Raw genomic sequence first — 13259 nt, 5'->3', positions numbered from 1 at the left:
ACAGAAACGGTGTGGACCAAACTGGGTCAAAACTTTGGGAGAACCACGCCGGGATCCCTCCCTCGGGGAGGGCCTCCAAGAGGAAGGTGGCCTCTCCCACCTCCCCTCCCCCCGACGGCCACCTTCCTCCAGGTCCGGGGCACAAATCAAGCCCTGCTGAGACACCTCAGGCTGAGCCGAGGAAGCGCTGGCGAGGGGCTGAGGACGGGGCGGGGCTGCAGAGGCTCTCTGCACAAAATCTTTGGCACACAGTAGATGTGACTGTTCTGGGGAAGCCAGCTTCAGGTTCCAAAGGCCCCGCGGATGGGCGCTGTGATCTGGCAGCGGGTGAACGCTGTGCACTGGAGGTCTCTGGGGCAGGGCACCACCTCTCCTGCAGGGCCTGTGGATGGGGCTGGGTCCTGGTCATCACAGGCCAGCGGCGGTGCACAGAAAAGCTCTCTGGGAAGGGAGCCGGAACCTCGGGTCCTGATGCGGTTCTGCGTGACTCAGCTGCCTCGTTGCATCTCACTTCGACATCTCACCATGGCGGAGAGGCGGCCCTGGGTCTCTTCCCGGAGGCTGCATACAAGAAATCCCCTACACATGCCAGAGAGGAGCGGGAGGGCTGTAGGGAGGGATGGGCGGCGTCTGTCTGTCTCGGGGGCTGCCTCCTTACTGGGCTCCTAATTACTATGCTTAGTTTTGCAGAGACCCAGCTGCTGGCCCTTGAGTCACCTGAGCCCCTGGAGGCTGGCATGGGAGACCACCTCAGCTCCCTCTGCCCCATCAACATTATCCCTCAGGGGGTGCCAGCCAGGAGCAGGGACTAGGGCTCTGTGCCAACTGGCCAGGACCCCACGTCCCCCCATGTGAGCGCAGCAGCTGCCGAGCCTCTGGGCAGCCTCCTACATATGCTGCAGTGGTCTGGGAGGGACAGGGACGGAGGGAGCGGCTGCACGTGCGTCCCTGCTCACACCACAAGGAAGCCACCTGGCCACCTCTCCTGGCAGTCAGCCCCCTCCTTCTCTGGCGGGTTTGCCTCTTCCTGTGGGAGGGCTCAGCCAGCCTGGTCAGGAACCCCCCTTCTTTCTCTTGCTAGCTAGTGTCCCTGGCCACGCTGAGCCGAGTTTCCTCACCTATGAAGGGCGCCTGGGAAGGGAGGTCGCGGCGAGGGCTGAACCCTGAATGTGCAGAGCCACGTCCGTTTGGCACCTGCTAGCTACTCAGTGGAGGGGTGCTTGCGAGGGGCGTGGCTTGTGAATGGACCCTTACTCAAATAAACTGGGAGCCTCTGTCCTAGGAAGAAAAACATGAACTGTTGCAAGCAGGGGACAGGAGTTGGCATTTAAAAGCCTGGTGGACCCGAGCAGGCAGCAGGAAAGAAAAGCCTGCTGGGAACCACCCTGCGGGGCTGGTCAGGGCCCAAGGCAGAAGAGGGGCACCAGGTAGACCTCTAGGCCCATGGCTACGGGGCTGCACCTGGCCAAGCCTCAGGAGCTGAAGGGCCTGAGGCTCGGGGAAGAGGACACTTTCCCGGGGACTGGCCATGGAGCTGATGCCTGCTGGACACAGCTCTTCCTGGGACCAAGCATTTGGCAAGTAGTGAATAAAGCCTCTGAGCTTCTAGAAACATGGAGAACCAGCGCAGTCACTGTGGACTGGGTGGGCTGCCCCGTACCACGAGAGATGCCGTGAGGAGCTCCTCCAGGTCAGTCCTGGGGGCCGGGAGCGTCACCGCCACCGGTCAAGAGCAGGAGGTCTGTTAAGGCTGATGTGGATCCCCATCCAGCAAGGACCGTGGCTCTGAGCCCCTGGGCTGCCGCCGTGGGAGGGTCAGGCCCAGCTGCCGGCATCTTGGCCACTCTCCCCACCCTCGGAGGGAAGGAACCACCGTGCTCTCGGCTCTTCCTTCCTCTGGAACCGTGGAGACCGATGAATTAAGATGCCTGTTAAACACGCAGAGAGGCCAGCAGGGACCAGGGGACCTCGGGCAGGGAGGGCGGCTAGGGCTTCTTCCTGAGGTAGTTGGAAGGAATCCAGCCCTCCCAGGAAGGGGCCCCGCTGAGGACCTGGCAGAGCCACCAGCCGCTGCTGCTCTTCTCCCGGACTTCAAACACTGTCCCCTCCTGGAAGCTGCTGGTGTCTTCGTCCCCTTCAAAGTTGGCCACGGCCACGTACAGAGAGTCCTTCAGGCCGTCAAGGTCAGGAAAGGAGGCTGCAGCCACTTTCTCCCGGCTGCCTTCCGCCTTGCCGGCTACCCTCGGCCCCAGCCCGCCTTTGCTCCCTGAGGAGTTGGAGAGAAAAGGTTTGGCTTTTGGGGGCACGAGGAGGGCACGGCTGGGGGCAGGGGCTGCCCTGCTCTCGCCGGCTTCCTGCTGTGGTCCTCTGACCTCTGGAAGGGGCCTGGATGAAGATGAGGAGACTTTCTTGGGTGGGGGTGGTCTCCGGGGCGGAACCACAGGTCTCTGCTGGGCAGCCTCTTGGACAGGGACGGGCACGTTCTTGGGCCCAGGATCTGTGGTCTTGGTGGGCTGCAGGGGGGCTCTGCAGGACGGCTCCTTTGGGCTGAGTCCGTCCTGTCTGCTAGGCCTGTCCTGGGCGCGGCCAGGTGCCTCACCCGGAAGGAAGCCTCGGCTGAAGGCCACATCCTGGCCCCCAGCAGCCAGTGGGCCCTCCCCATCCAGCGCGGATCTCTCCTGGGCCTTGGCAGGCCTAAGCTTGCTCCTAAGGTTGCAGATGTCCACTTGGTCTCCGCCCTGAGCTGGCTCCGTCTTGGGGCAAGGCGCAGGCTTGGGCCTGACCTGAGGTCTGGACTTCAGGAACGGGTTCTGGGGGGCAGCTTCTGGCTTCTCCTCTGGCGGCTCAGCCTTGGATCTGGAGATGGGCCGCAGGTTGGGCTTTCTCACTTCCTTGGCCGACACCCTGTGGCCACACTCCAGCCCCATGTCATTCTTCAGCTGGAACAACTTGCCCTTGTCAGCTCTGGGCTCCGGCTTCCTGCTGTCCCAGGCTGGGGAGTGCTTGGCAGGGGCCACTGGCAGGATCGGGCCGGGCGGCTTAGGCGAGGAACCCCGCAGCTGCTCCCGCCTCTGCCGCTCGCGCTCCAGCAGCTCCCCTTCCGACTTGATGATGGACTCTTTCCGCGGAGGGAGGCTGGGCTTCTCCTCCGGGCTGGGCTCGGAGATCTCCTCGTAGCCTGCCGAGGCGGACATGTCTGCCGACGCCTTCCGCAGGGCCTCCTTCCCGCCCTTCCAGTCTTTGCTCCATGGCGTCCCTGTGTCCGTGGCCCCATGGGGGGTGTCTGGCAAGGGCCGGGAGGGGCCCACGGCTTCACTGCCCACGTGGTTCTCCACTGCTGCTGCGTCCCCTAGCCGGAGCTGGGTCACCTCCTGGGGCAGGGGAGCCAGGAAGTTGGGTCTCGAGGCCTTGCTGGTCTTCTTGTACTTGTCGATGAAGGTTGCTGGGGCCCAGCCCTCCTTATCGTCGATCTGAATGTACCACCAGCCACTCAGGTTCTTCTCGATCACCTGGAAGGGGGACAGAGGTTAGCATGTTGGCAGTCTGCCATGAGGGCCAGCAGATCAGAATGGTCGAGGGGAACCCACATGCAACCCAGCGCTTGCGGCCGTGCCTGTGACACCTGCAGGGTCTCCTACAAGGTCTACGGAGCCATTGCCATGCTGCTGCGCATCTTACGGGGGCAGATTCTTGTCCTATTTCAGTTCTGTGTTTGTTTTTGACATAAGTTCTGTGATGTTACCGAGTCCAGTTTGGAACTCCTGGGCTCAAGACATCCTCCCATCTTAGCCTCCCCAGTAGCTGGGATTATATGCATGTGCCACCATGTATAGCAGGTTCTGGTCCAATTTTGGATTCCTCCAAAAACAGCCCCTGAGCCCTGGGCCTGAGTACAGGTAGTTAATTGGAGAGGCAGTCCTAGGAAGCTCAAGCAGGGAAGCAGAGAAGGGAGGAAGGAAGAGAGGTCAGTGTCACTGCTCAGGGCCCACCAGGTGTAAGTGCACCAAGGACAGGGCCTCAGAAGGTCCCCTCGGGTGGCGCATCGATCCGTGGACACCAGCCCCAGGGCCTCGCCTCCCTGCCATTCGGGAGGCGGGAGGCTGGAGGCTGTCGGCCTGCAGGGACCGTTGCAGAGCCTGTGCTGCCCTGGATCCCACTTTTTGGTTGAGCCGGGATGAAGCAGTTGCCCAGTGGCTCCAGGACACCCTGGCGCTGTGTCCAGAGGAGCCGAGGCTGATGGAGTCCCTGAGCCCTCTCTCATCTCCTCTCCCTTGGGATCCACACACCCACTGAGAGCAACGGTGGCTGGAATCCGCCACGGAGTAGGGTCCTGTGTTCCTTGGTTCTCTCTGCAGGATCAGCCAGCTGAATTCACGTGGGCGAAGGGTATGAGGCCAGAGGCTCTGGCTGGACGTGCGCCCCCAAATCCACACGTTGAAGCCCAAACCTACCCAGACTTCCGGCTGTCACTGTCCTTGGACAGGGACTTTAGAAAGGAAATTAAGTGACAATGGGTCCTAAGGGGAGGCCCAAGTGCAACGTAACTGATGTCTTTATAGGAAGAGGGGATTCAGAAACACACAGAGACTGAGGCCACCACATGGGACACCATGAGCCATCGCAAGCCGAGGAGGGGCCTGGGGAGAAAGCAGAGCTGCTGACACTGCCATGGTGGACTCAGCCTCAGACCGTGAGAAGTAGGCCACGGCCACTTAATCCGCCCCGCCTGCAGCATTCTGCCAGAGCAGCCCCGGCGCACGGGCACGCTGCCCTTCCCTGCAGACCGTGCCAGCAGAGCTGGTCAGTGTGTGCAGCTCCTGCCAGACAGGACTGTTGTCCTATTTTACAAATGCAGCCCTGAGCCTCAGAGGAGGCGGGCGGGCCAGCTGCAGAGCCCATGTTCTTAGCACTGCCAGACCCTGCGGAGGAGCCAGGCCCAGGTGAGAAGCCACGGGGGACAGAAGGCTGTGGGAGTGGCCATGGCTGCAGGGCTCTGAGGCTGGCTGGCAAGGGACGGTGGGCACACAGAGCCAGGAGGCTGGGCCTGCTGCAGTTCTGAGGTCCAGTTCTAGCTCCCGGCTTGCTTCCTGAATGGCCTGGGCACCCACGTGCCTCAGATCCCAACAGTGGAGCCAGGATGATGATAAGCACAGCAACACGGCCTGCAGAACTTGACTGACCTCCGCAGCAGCACATGCACGCAGCAGCGCTCGGTGAAGGTGCAGAGCTGCGCGTGGGCTACTGCTGCATTAGAGGGGAGGTCCCTGGGAAAAAGCAGGAGGCATGGGGCCCTGCTCTGCTCAGCACAGGGTGGGCACCCTCCTGCACACTGGTGAGCTCTCCTGACCCCGAGGCAGTGCTGGCACACGGTCCTCGTCAGCACACCCAGGAATTCAACAGTGCCAACGTCGAGTCGCACGTGGGAGCACCACGGACAGTGTACCACTGGGGATCTGGGGATCTGTGAAGCTTCCGCTCTGTGCAAAGGACTGGGGCAGAGAGACCTGGGTTTGAATCCCAGCTCCACCACTTACTAGCTATGTAAGCCTGGGGACTAATTTGCCTAGCCCCTCCGAGACTCGTCTGTAATGAGGTACTCATCTGTAAAATGGGCTGATGCACTGACCTCTTGGGGCTGCTGTGAAGGATAGTTATCAAGTGAATAAGCACTGCAGAGGTACGTGTACCATTATCCCATCCTGACCACCGCCACCACCATGATCACCACACTGCGACTGTCACCACCACTGCCACCACTGTTGCCATTATCACATCATCACCATCAACATCACCTCCACTATCGCTTGTCATCACCACCATCATCACTGTCATCATAACCACCACCACCACCACCACCACCACCACCATCACCACCACCACCACCACCACCATCACCACCACCACCACCACCATCATCACCATCTGTAAAACATGTCTTAAACATTCTGGACAAGGAAGTAGGGTGTTGCTGACAGCCCTACTGCTAGAAAGCTGTGGCTCCATCAATATGTTTTGAAGACTAAGATGATTTTAATGAATCAGGAGCAAAAATGGGAAGGGAAAACAGAGCATTCAGAACTTATCAGAAGAAAAGAACACTTGATTAAGCCAAAATCCAGAGGCCACTATCTCCCACTCTTTCAAGCCACCTCTGGCAGGGCCTTTATTGACATCACAGAGGATTAAAGCAGGGGCTCGAGGCCGGGTTGGAGGGGTTTCCGGGGAAGAGCGCAGGTGTGAGAGCTGGTCACTGGATCGGCTTTGGTGAAAATGGGGGAGTGAAGCCAGACAGAAGAACAGGCTTCTGGCTGAGGAGCAGCCTAACCAAGCCGGAGAGAGGGCAAAGGAGGTGCTGAGGCCTAGGCCCTTCTGCTGTTTTTGCCTGCCTGGTGGCTGATCCTCCTCCTAGTGGCAGCAGCCTAGAGTTCCTTGGGCTTCTCTTTGTCCCATCTGAGATCCAGGAGTAGGGGCAGGGGGATGGCCAGAGCCGCTGGGCCCTAGAAGCCTAGAGCTGCTGGGCCGTCCTCCCTGCTCCTGAGGGAGGTGGACTTAGAGGAGAATGCTGATGGAAAACAGATGAAGCCCTGTTGACATCGTGTGACCCTATGCGGCCAGGTCTGAGGCAGACCTACAACACCTGTGTGGTGATGGTGACGATGGTGGTGGTGATGACTTCTGCTCGGGCAGCCTGAGCACACTGGTCCTAACAGCAGAAATTCCTCCCGAGACACCGCAAACCATGCTTTCAGGAGCCAAGCGCTGGCTTGCTTCCCTCCTGCCTTTGCCCCAAGCCCCACTCAGCCATGCCTTCCTGCCCCGCTTCCACAGCCAAGCTCCTTGAGTTTCCGACGACCAGTGGCCCCACTGCTTCACCTCCAGTCTCTCTGCCCACCTGTGATCGCATCGATGGCCCCGCCTCTCCACTGCATCACTTTTGCAGAGTTGCCAGCGACCTCCTTTCTGTGTCGCAAACACACTGTCAATCACCCGCCTCCTTCAACTGCTCCACTGATTTCTGTTTTCCCACCTCTCTGACTTTTCTGGATCATCCTTCACCTGTGTGAGCATTCACCCATCGGTCCATCCATTCATCCGTCTACTGTCCCTAGGGGCTTCCTCCTCAGCCCTCCCATTCGCTCATTTCTGGTCAGTTAAGCCACAACTTCCATCTGCCATCAATTGGTCGCTTTTGACCTTCAAACGATACCAAGTCCTACCAACAGGTCCAGCAGGGTGTTCCTCAGGCTGCTCTGCTTCCTCAGGCCCAGCCCCTTCCCCACCAGCTCCTGCGGAGATGACATCCTAATCATCCCTCACATCTCACGTGAGGCACTGGACACACCTGGGCGTCATTAATGATGACATCAGGGCAGATTTTCTGTTAAAAGAGAACTCAGAGTTTCTCCAAATTCAATCCTCCTATCCCTTGACTCAAATAATAGCAAAGTGAAATCACAGAAGGCATCAAGAAGCTTTTAATTTAATTTTTAAATCCGAGGAGGTTCTATAGGCCCTGAGGACCCAGAGGTGATCTTAGGGCAGTGTTCAGGAGGCCTGGGAGTACAGAGTAAGGACGAGACGGAAGAAGGAGCCCCACGGAGCTCTGGGGAGGGGGTTGGTCAGTGGTGCCCACTGGACTGGGCTGTGACCGAGCTCAGACAAGCACTGGAGCTGTGTCCTTCAGCAGGTGGAGGACAATTGTCCAGGGCCTGGGAAGCACCTGGCATGTACCCACTGCAGGACCAGGTACATCACGCCTTGGTATCTAAGAAGTGTTTCTAGAACCCTCTGCAGATACCAAAACCTGGGGACGCTCAAGTCCTTTGTAGAGCGGTGTTGTCCTGCCCAGAACTGGCACACGCCCTTCTTGTACCTTATGCTGGGTGATGTGATACCTATGGCAACGTGGATACTACCCAAGTAGTGGATGCCCGATGTTGTTCAGGGAACTGTGACAAGAACAAACATCCCCACGTGCCCAGTAGAGACGCAACACTTTAAAAGGTCTTTTTAGCTGAGGTTGGTGGAAACCCCAAACACGGAGGGCACCCTGCACTGCACTGGTGTGGGAATGAGTAAGTCAAGTCTGTGCCCCCAGGCGGGCGTGGGCAGGGTCCAGCAGCGTGTCCTCAGGACAGCGGAGCGAGGCTCCTGCCGCTGGCTCACCTGCGCCCGCGACGGTCTCAAGATCCACCTTTGTAGAGGGTTCCACGCGCGGGTCCTCATGGCTACCCTTTCGCTTACAGGCTGCCTGACAGCGTGGGAGCCTCCAAGAAGGCAGAAAAGAGGAACAGAGGAGAGAGGCCCTGGACCGCTCTCCGGGACCAGAGGGGACACGGGGAGGAAGGAAAGGAGAGAAGCTGGGCGAGAGCTGGGTGGTGGCCTGAGAGCCGTGGCCGAGGACCTCGTGGCGCATCCACCGAGTGCAATGCCGGAAGCAGGCGCAGCTGGCGGCAGGCGGAGTGGCAACTGCAGGCTTAAGGCGAGGGTTCTCTGTTTTGGAACTAGACGGAGGCACAGCTCCATGGACAGGACGAGGCGCCGGCTCTCACCCATGCTGACCGACAGCGTGGCCTGTGGATCATGCCTCAGGCAGACAGCCTCACCCCGTCCCTCACCCCGACCCATCCCCGGGAAGCAGACGGCAGAGGAGCAGGAAGTGGTGCTGAGGATCAAGATGCTGGGTGGGTGGCGCAGTGGTCAGCTCACCTCGACCTTCAGGCCGGCCTGGAAGCTGATGCCGTCAGGGATGGTGGTCTGGAACTCGGCGATGGTGTAATACTCCTCCTCCACCTGGGGCGGGATGGGCGGCTTGGGCAGGTTGAGACCCCGAGGCTAGAGGACACACAGAGGGCTCACTCCAGGGTGAGCAAGCCGGGGACGCCATCGGGGTGAGACTAGGGGCCTGGGACACACGGCCACACGGAAGGTGCTGGCAGCCTACTTAGATTCTAAGGGACACACAGAGCGTGACAGGCATCTCCCGGTGAGCTCGCTGAAGCCCGCCTTGGCGACGAGCACCGGGCACCATGGAAAGGCAGGCGACTGAGGGGCAGGAGGGCCTGGGAAGAGCAGCCCGCCAGGGGCCCGGCTGCCGGGGAAGACCCATGACCGGGTGGCCCCGGGCAAGCGGCCTCCCCGCGGGAGCCTCAGTCTTGCCTCTGGCAGGAGCATGGAAGGTCTCGCCTGGCAGCCGGCTGCAAGGTCACACTTGCCACCAGAGCATGGTGCCCAGCGGGCCTTCCAAGACGGGCCGCAGCTCCGAGCTCGGGTGGAAGAACCTCACCCAAAATGCTTGGGACCAGAAGGGTTCTGGGTCTCGGAACGCCGTGCTCCATAATGAGATGTCTTGGGGACCGAGTCCACGCACGACATTCTCCTGTACAGTCAGATCCAGAGCCTGACGGTGGACTCAGGCAGCACTGTCCGCACGCCTGCATCTGAAAGCAGCACGCCTGTGAGGTCAGGCGCCGGGGTGTCTGCAGGGTGTCAGGTTGGTGTTAAGGGTTCAGGGTCCGGAGACTCAGACTAGGAAGGGCTCGACCTGCGTCGGTCACCAAGGCCCCCGGAGAACAGAACATCAGAACGTGCCGCAGGGCCTGAGCTCAGGCCTAGAGGGCGAGGGGAGTGGGCGTGAGGAGCAGGTGCGGTGCAGAGGGCCCGGGCGAACTGCAGGTGGAGCGCCCTTCACCAGGTTGCGTGGATGGGAGGAGGGCTCTGGAGACCCGGGCCCGGGGGACCTGCGGGCATCCCTGACGGCCAGAGACCCGGTCTACTTACGATAGTCATATCCCGGCGAGGAGGGGGTCTCTGCCTCATCTTTGGTGACCCTGTGGAGAAAAGGGACACACTGCATTTGCTGCAGAGCTCCACGGGCAGAGTGCCTGACGCGGAGCCCGGGAAGGGGCCAGGCGGTGGAAGGTGGGACGTGAGCTCCGTGCGAGCCGGCTGGCCGTCTGGCCCCTGCATGAGCAGAGCCCGAGTGCTCGTCCTGTGGCACGGGACCCTCAGCCGGGCACTGACGGGGTCTTTCTCCATTTAGGAATCCAAGGGGACAGAGCTGTGTCCTCCAGCTGTGGATGACTTTCTGGGAAGGGCAAGAAGCACGGGCTTCAGAACCACGTGGACAAAGGTCCCAGCCTGGCTCCGAGGCTCATGGGCTTCGAGCACAGGACAAGTAGACGCCTGGACTCCCGGGGCCATGAGGCCACCTGCTGGGCAACAGGCACAGTCTGTGCCCCCGGGCAGGGGACACGAACACCGCCAAGGTGCCTGTCAAGCGGTGGGCATGCTTTGGATGTTGCCGGAGCCGAGCTGGTGCTCGGGAGAAGCCCAGATGGCTGTGCACAAGGGAGCCGAACCCAGCACACGGGGCTTCGGGGTGTGCACCCTGGAGTTGGGCTGCCTAGCTCTGGGGCTCGGGGTCCGCAGGACGACTGTAGAGGCCCAGGCTTCCAACCAGGGCAAAGTGACTCACTCTGCCTGACGTCGCTGTCGGGTGCCAGGCGGCCGTCCCTCTGGCTGTTGAGCAGCTCCTTCTCCCTGGCTACCGCGCTCTGCTGCCGGGGCACACCGTCCAGGTCGAGGGTGCCTGAGGGGGCGGACGAGCCAGGACCCAGCTTTGGGGGCAGGGGCTCCCCACTGGTCTTCTTTAGGTAGGAGGCAGGGGCCCAGCCTTCTTTGCCTTGGTACCTGGGAGGAGGCAGGAGGGGCTGGTCAGGCAGGTCTCTGAGGCCCACGGGAGGACACCAGGCTCCTGCTGAGAGTCACACTTCAGGGCCCAGATGGCGGGAACAACGGGCCTGACTGCCAGGGCCAGAGGCTGTGAGCACTCAGATAGTGCTGAGCCTCTGCCCACGCTCCAGGTCTTTCCAACCTGGCCTCTGCTGGCCTCGCACAGCAGCCTCCAGTCCCGCCCACCCTGCCCAGCTGCAGGCTCCTCGAGGCACCATGCCTCTTGCCCGCAGTAGGTGGCCTTGGCCACCCTCTATCTGGACAGTGCCTGTCCCTCTCCTTCCTGTTCTGCTCGATGCCAGTCCTCACGAGAGCTTCTGTCACCTGCCCAGGGGAGGCCCAGCCTCCAGGCAGCCCTCACGTCTCCTGCGGGCACTGCGGTCCCAGTACCACGACCCGTGGTGACAGCTGGCTGAGGCCCCACTGCTGTCTGTCAGAATGCAAGTGCTGGGGAGGGCGGTGGCCGAGTCAAGGCCACACCAGGGGCCTGGGTGTGTGAACGTGGCATCGTGGGAACCGCTGCAGACATGTCACGACGGCGCCCCCAGCCCCGCGGGGAGGATGGCAGTATGACCACAGAGCATTGCATCCTGTGGGCACTTCCTCTGTCCGTCTTGGCCTGAGCGCCTCACGGTCACTGTGCACTTAATCCCAGCGGACCCTGGGGGGCAGCTGAGCCCCTGACCTGGATGAGACGCTCCAAGACCTGAGGTTCCTGGGCACCGACAGGACACCAGACCTCACGTGACAGGTCACAGTCAAAACCAGCTGTGCCCGAGATACCGCCAGAGGTCACGTGGTGCGCGTGCAGTGCATGTGACCAGCCACGAGCTCCGTGCTCACGCTCGGTCCGTCCCCGAGGCGGCTCTCCTTTCTGCCGCCACCTGAACCCTCCCTGCTGCAGCGCCCAGCTTTCTGGGTGCAGAGATTCGACCCGTGCGGGGATCTGTTTACAGACGAGGGGGTGAGGGCAGAGGCCAGGGCGAGGCCAGAGGAGTGAGGCCACCTGCTCAAGGTCACATGGGCCTGGCAGGCACGGATTCAGCCCTGTGTTCTGCTGCCTCTTCCCGTCGGCCCTGGATGCTGGCACAGTGCTGGGCACTGCCGACGCTGGCCACGTGGGGATCGAATGCTCGTTCAGGCTGGCGGCCACTCAACTGGCTGCCAGGGACCCTGGCGGCCCAGCTCAGGGTGCCGCGGGGATGCACCGAGTGCAGTGGTCATCGATTCTCTGCACAAAAGACCAAGTTCAACAGCCACGACCTGAGGTGCCCAGGGGGATGGCGGGTGTGCCGGAGTCTCCGCACGCACCCTTCTCTGAACTCCGTGTCCAGCCACTTCACACTGTTAACTCGAAACTGGCCAGAGTGCAAGGGGCCACACTGAAACTGTCCAGTGTCCCGCCAGTGCACGTCACACCTGGGGAGAAGCTGAACAGACCACTGGCCACAGGCTGCAGGGCAGCAGGTCCAACTCGATCAAGAGGCCCTTACGTGGCAACAGCCCTGGCTTCCCATGGAACACAGGCGCTGTAGGACTGCAGGCAGACTGGCCGGGAGGCGGGAGTCCACCACTCAGCTCCTGTCCATCTACTCCCGTGGAGGGAACAGACCCTGCCCTAATTGGTCAGTGTCAGGCTACTTGTGATCCACGTCCCCAGCTGCAGACAGGTTGCCACGTGGGGACACAAAGCCACAGTGAAGACCCACGCAGTAGGACGTGGGTGGGCTGTGGGGTGAGGAAGGCCTGGCTGGCCCGGCTCCGTCGGAGCTTTGGTCGCCCCTTGGACGCCCTCTCTGCCCTCCTTCCCTGACCTCCTGGGAGACCCGTGTGCGCTCGAGTGCTTCTGGGTGCCGGGGCCGCTAGTGCTGGGATGCCTGGCTTCCAGCCCGGTGACAGGAGTGGGAACGGGTGCTCCTGAGAACCGCGGGCCCAGCGGCCCCCGTGCTGTGTGGACGCCAAGCCGGCTCACTCGGGACGCCACAGACGGCCGCTTCCAGGGCCACGAGCAAAACACAAGGCCGATCCAAAGGGAGAAAGGGACCCGAGAGACCCCGCAAGCACAGGTGTCCGGGGCCGCTGCTGCGGAACAGCTCGGGCTCCACGTGAGCCTGGCATCGAGGTGCAGCCAAAGAGCAGCGGCATGGGGACAGTGGCCTGCACGACAGACGCCTGGGACCGATGCCAAGCACCATGGAGCACTGACAACTGTGCTGCCACGTTAGGGTCACAGCACGCCAGGGACGGCTTCAGCTGAAGGCCGCAGGACACCCCTCCTCGGTGTCCATGTGGTCTGCTATTGTCTGCGACCCTGCTGTGCGGCACGTGACCGCATGTCCCCTCCATCGGGAGGCCTCCCTGACTCCCTGTGGGCGAGCCCCCTGGGCACCCCGCCAGCCCCCAGTGACCCCCGCCCTGCGGGTGATGGCGAGTCTCTCTGCGCTTGCTGGTGGCCACGGCGGGGCTTGCTCAGTGTCATCGCAGGCCGAGGAAGTGCTTGGGCAGCCCCCTGCCTCTGCGATGGG

The 13259-nt window shown here is 61.7% G+C and overlaps 1 protein-coding gene across 1 annotated transcript in view; it reads right to left on the bottom strand.

The window, feature by feature from the left end:
• Positions 1-431: 431 nt before the first annotated feature.
• Positions 432-13259, bottom strand: part of SH3PXD2B (SH3 and PX domains 2B) — an 82457-nt gene continuing 69629 nt past the window's right edge. The window contains exons 10-13 of the mRNA XM_079145399.1: positions 10478-10692; positions 9781-9830; positions 8710-8835; positions 432-3509 (exon numbers count right to left, since the gene is read on the bottom strand). Of these exons, the coding sequence (XP_079001525.1) occupies positions 1986-3509; positions 8710-8835; positions 9781-9830; positions 10478-10692 (1915 nt within the window). The 3' untranslated portion in view covers positions 432-1985. The remainder of the gene's footprint in view (positions 3510-8709; positions 8836-9780; positions 9831-10477; positions 10693-13259) is intronic.

Source organism: Sciurus vulgaris (assembly GCF_902686455.1).
Source record: "Sciurus vulgaris genome assembly, chromosome: 6".
NCBI classification, from domain to species: Eukaryota; Metazoa; Chordata; class Mammalia; order Rodentia; family Sciuridae; genus Sciurus; species Sciurus vulgaris.
Note: the sequence above shows the minus strand (reverse complement) of the source record. Positions and strands in the feature narration are given on the sequence as shown.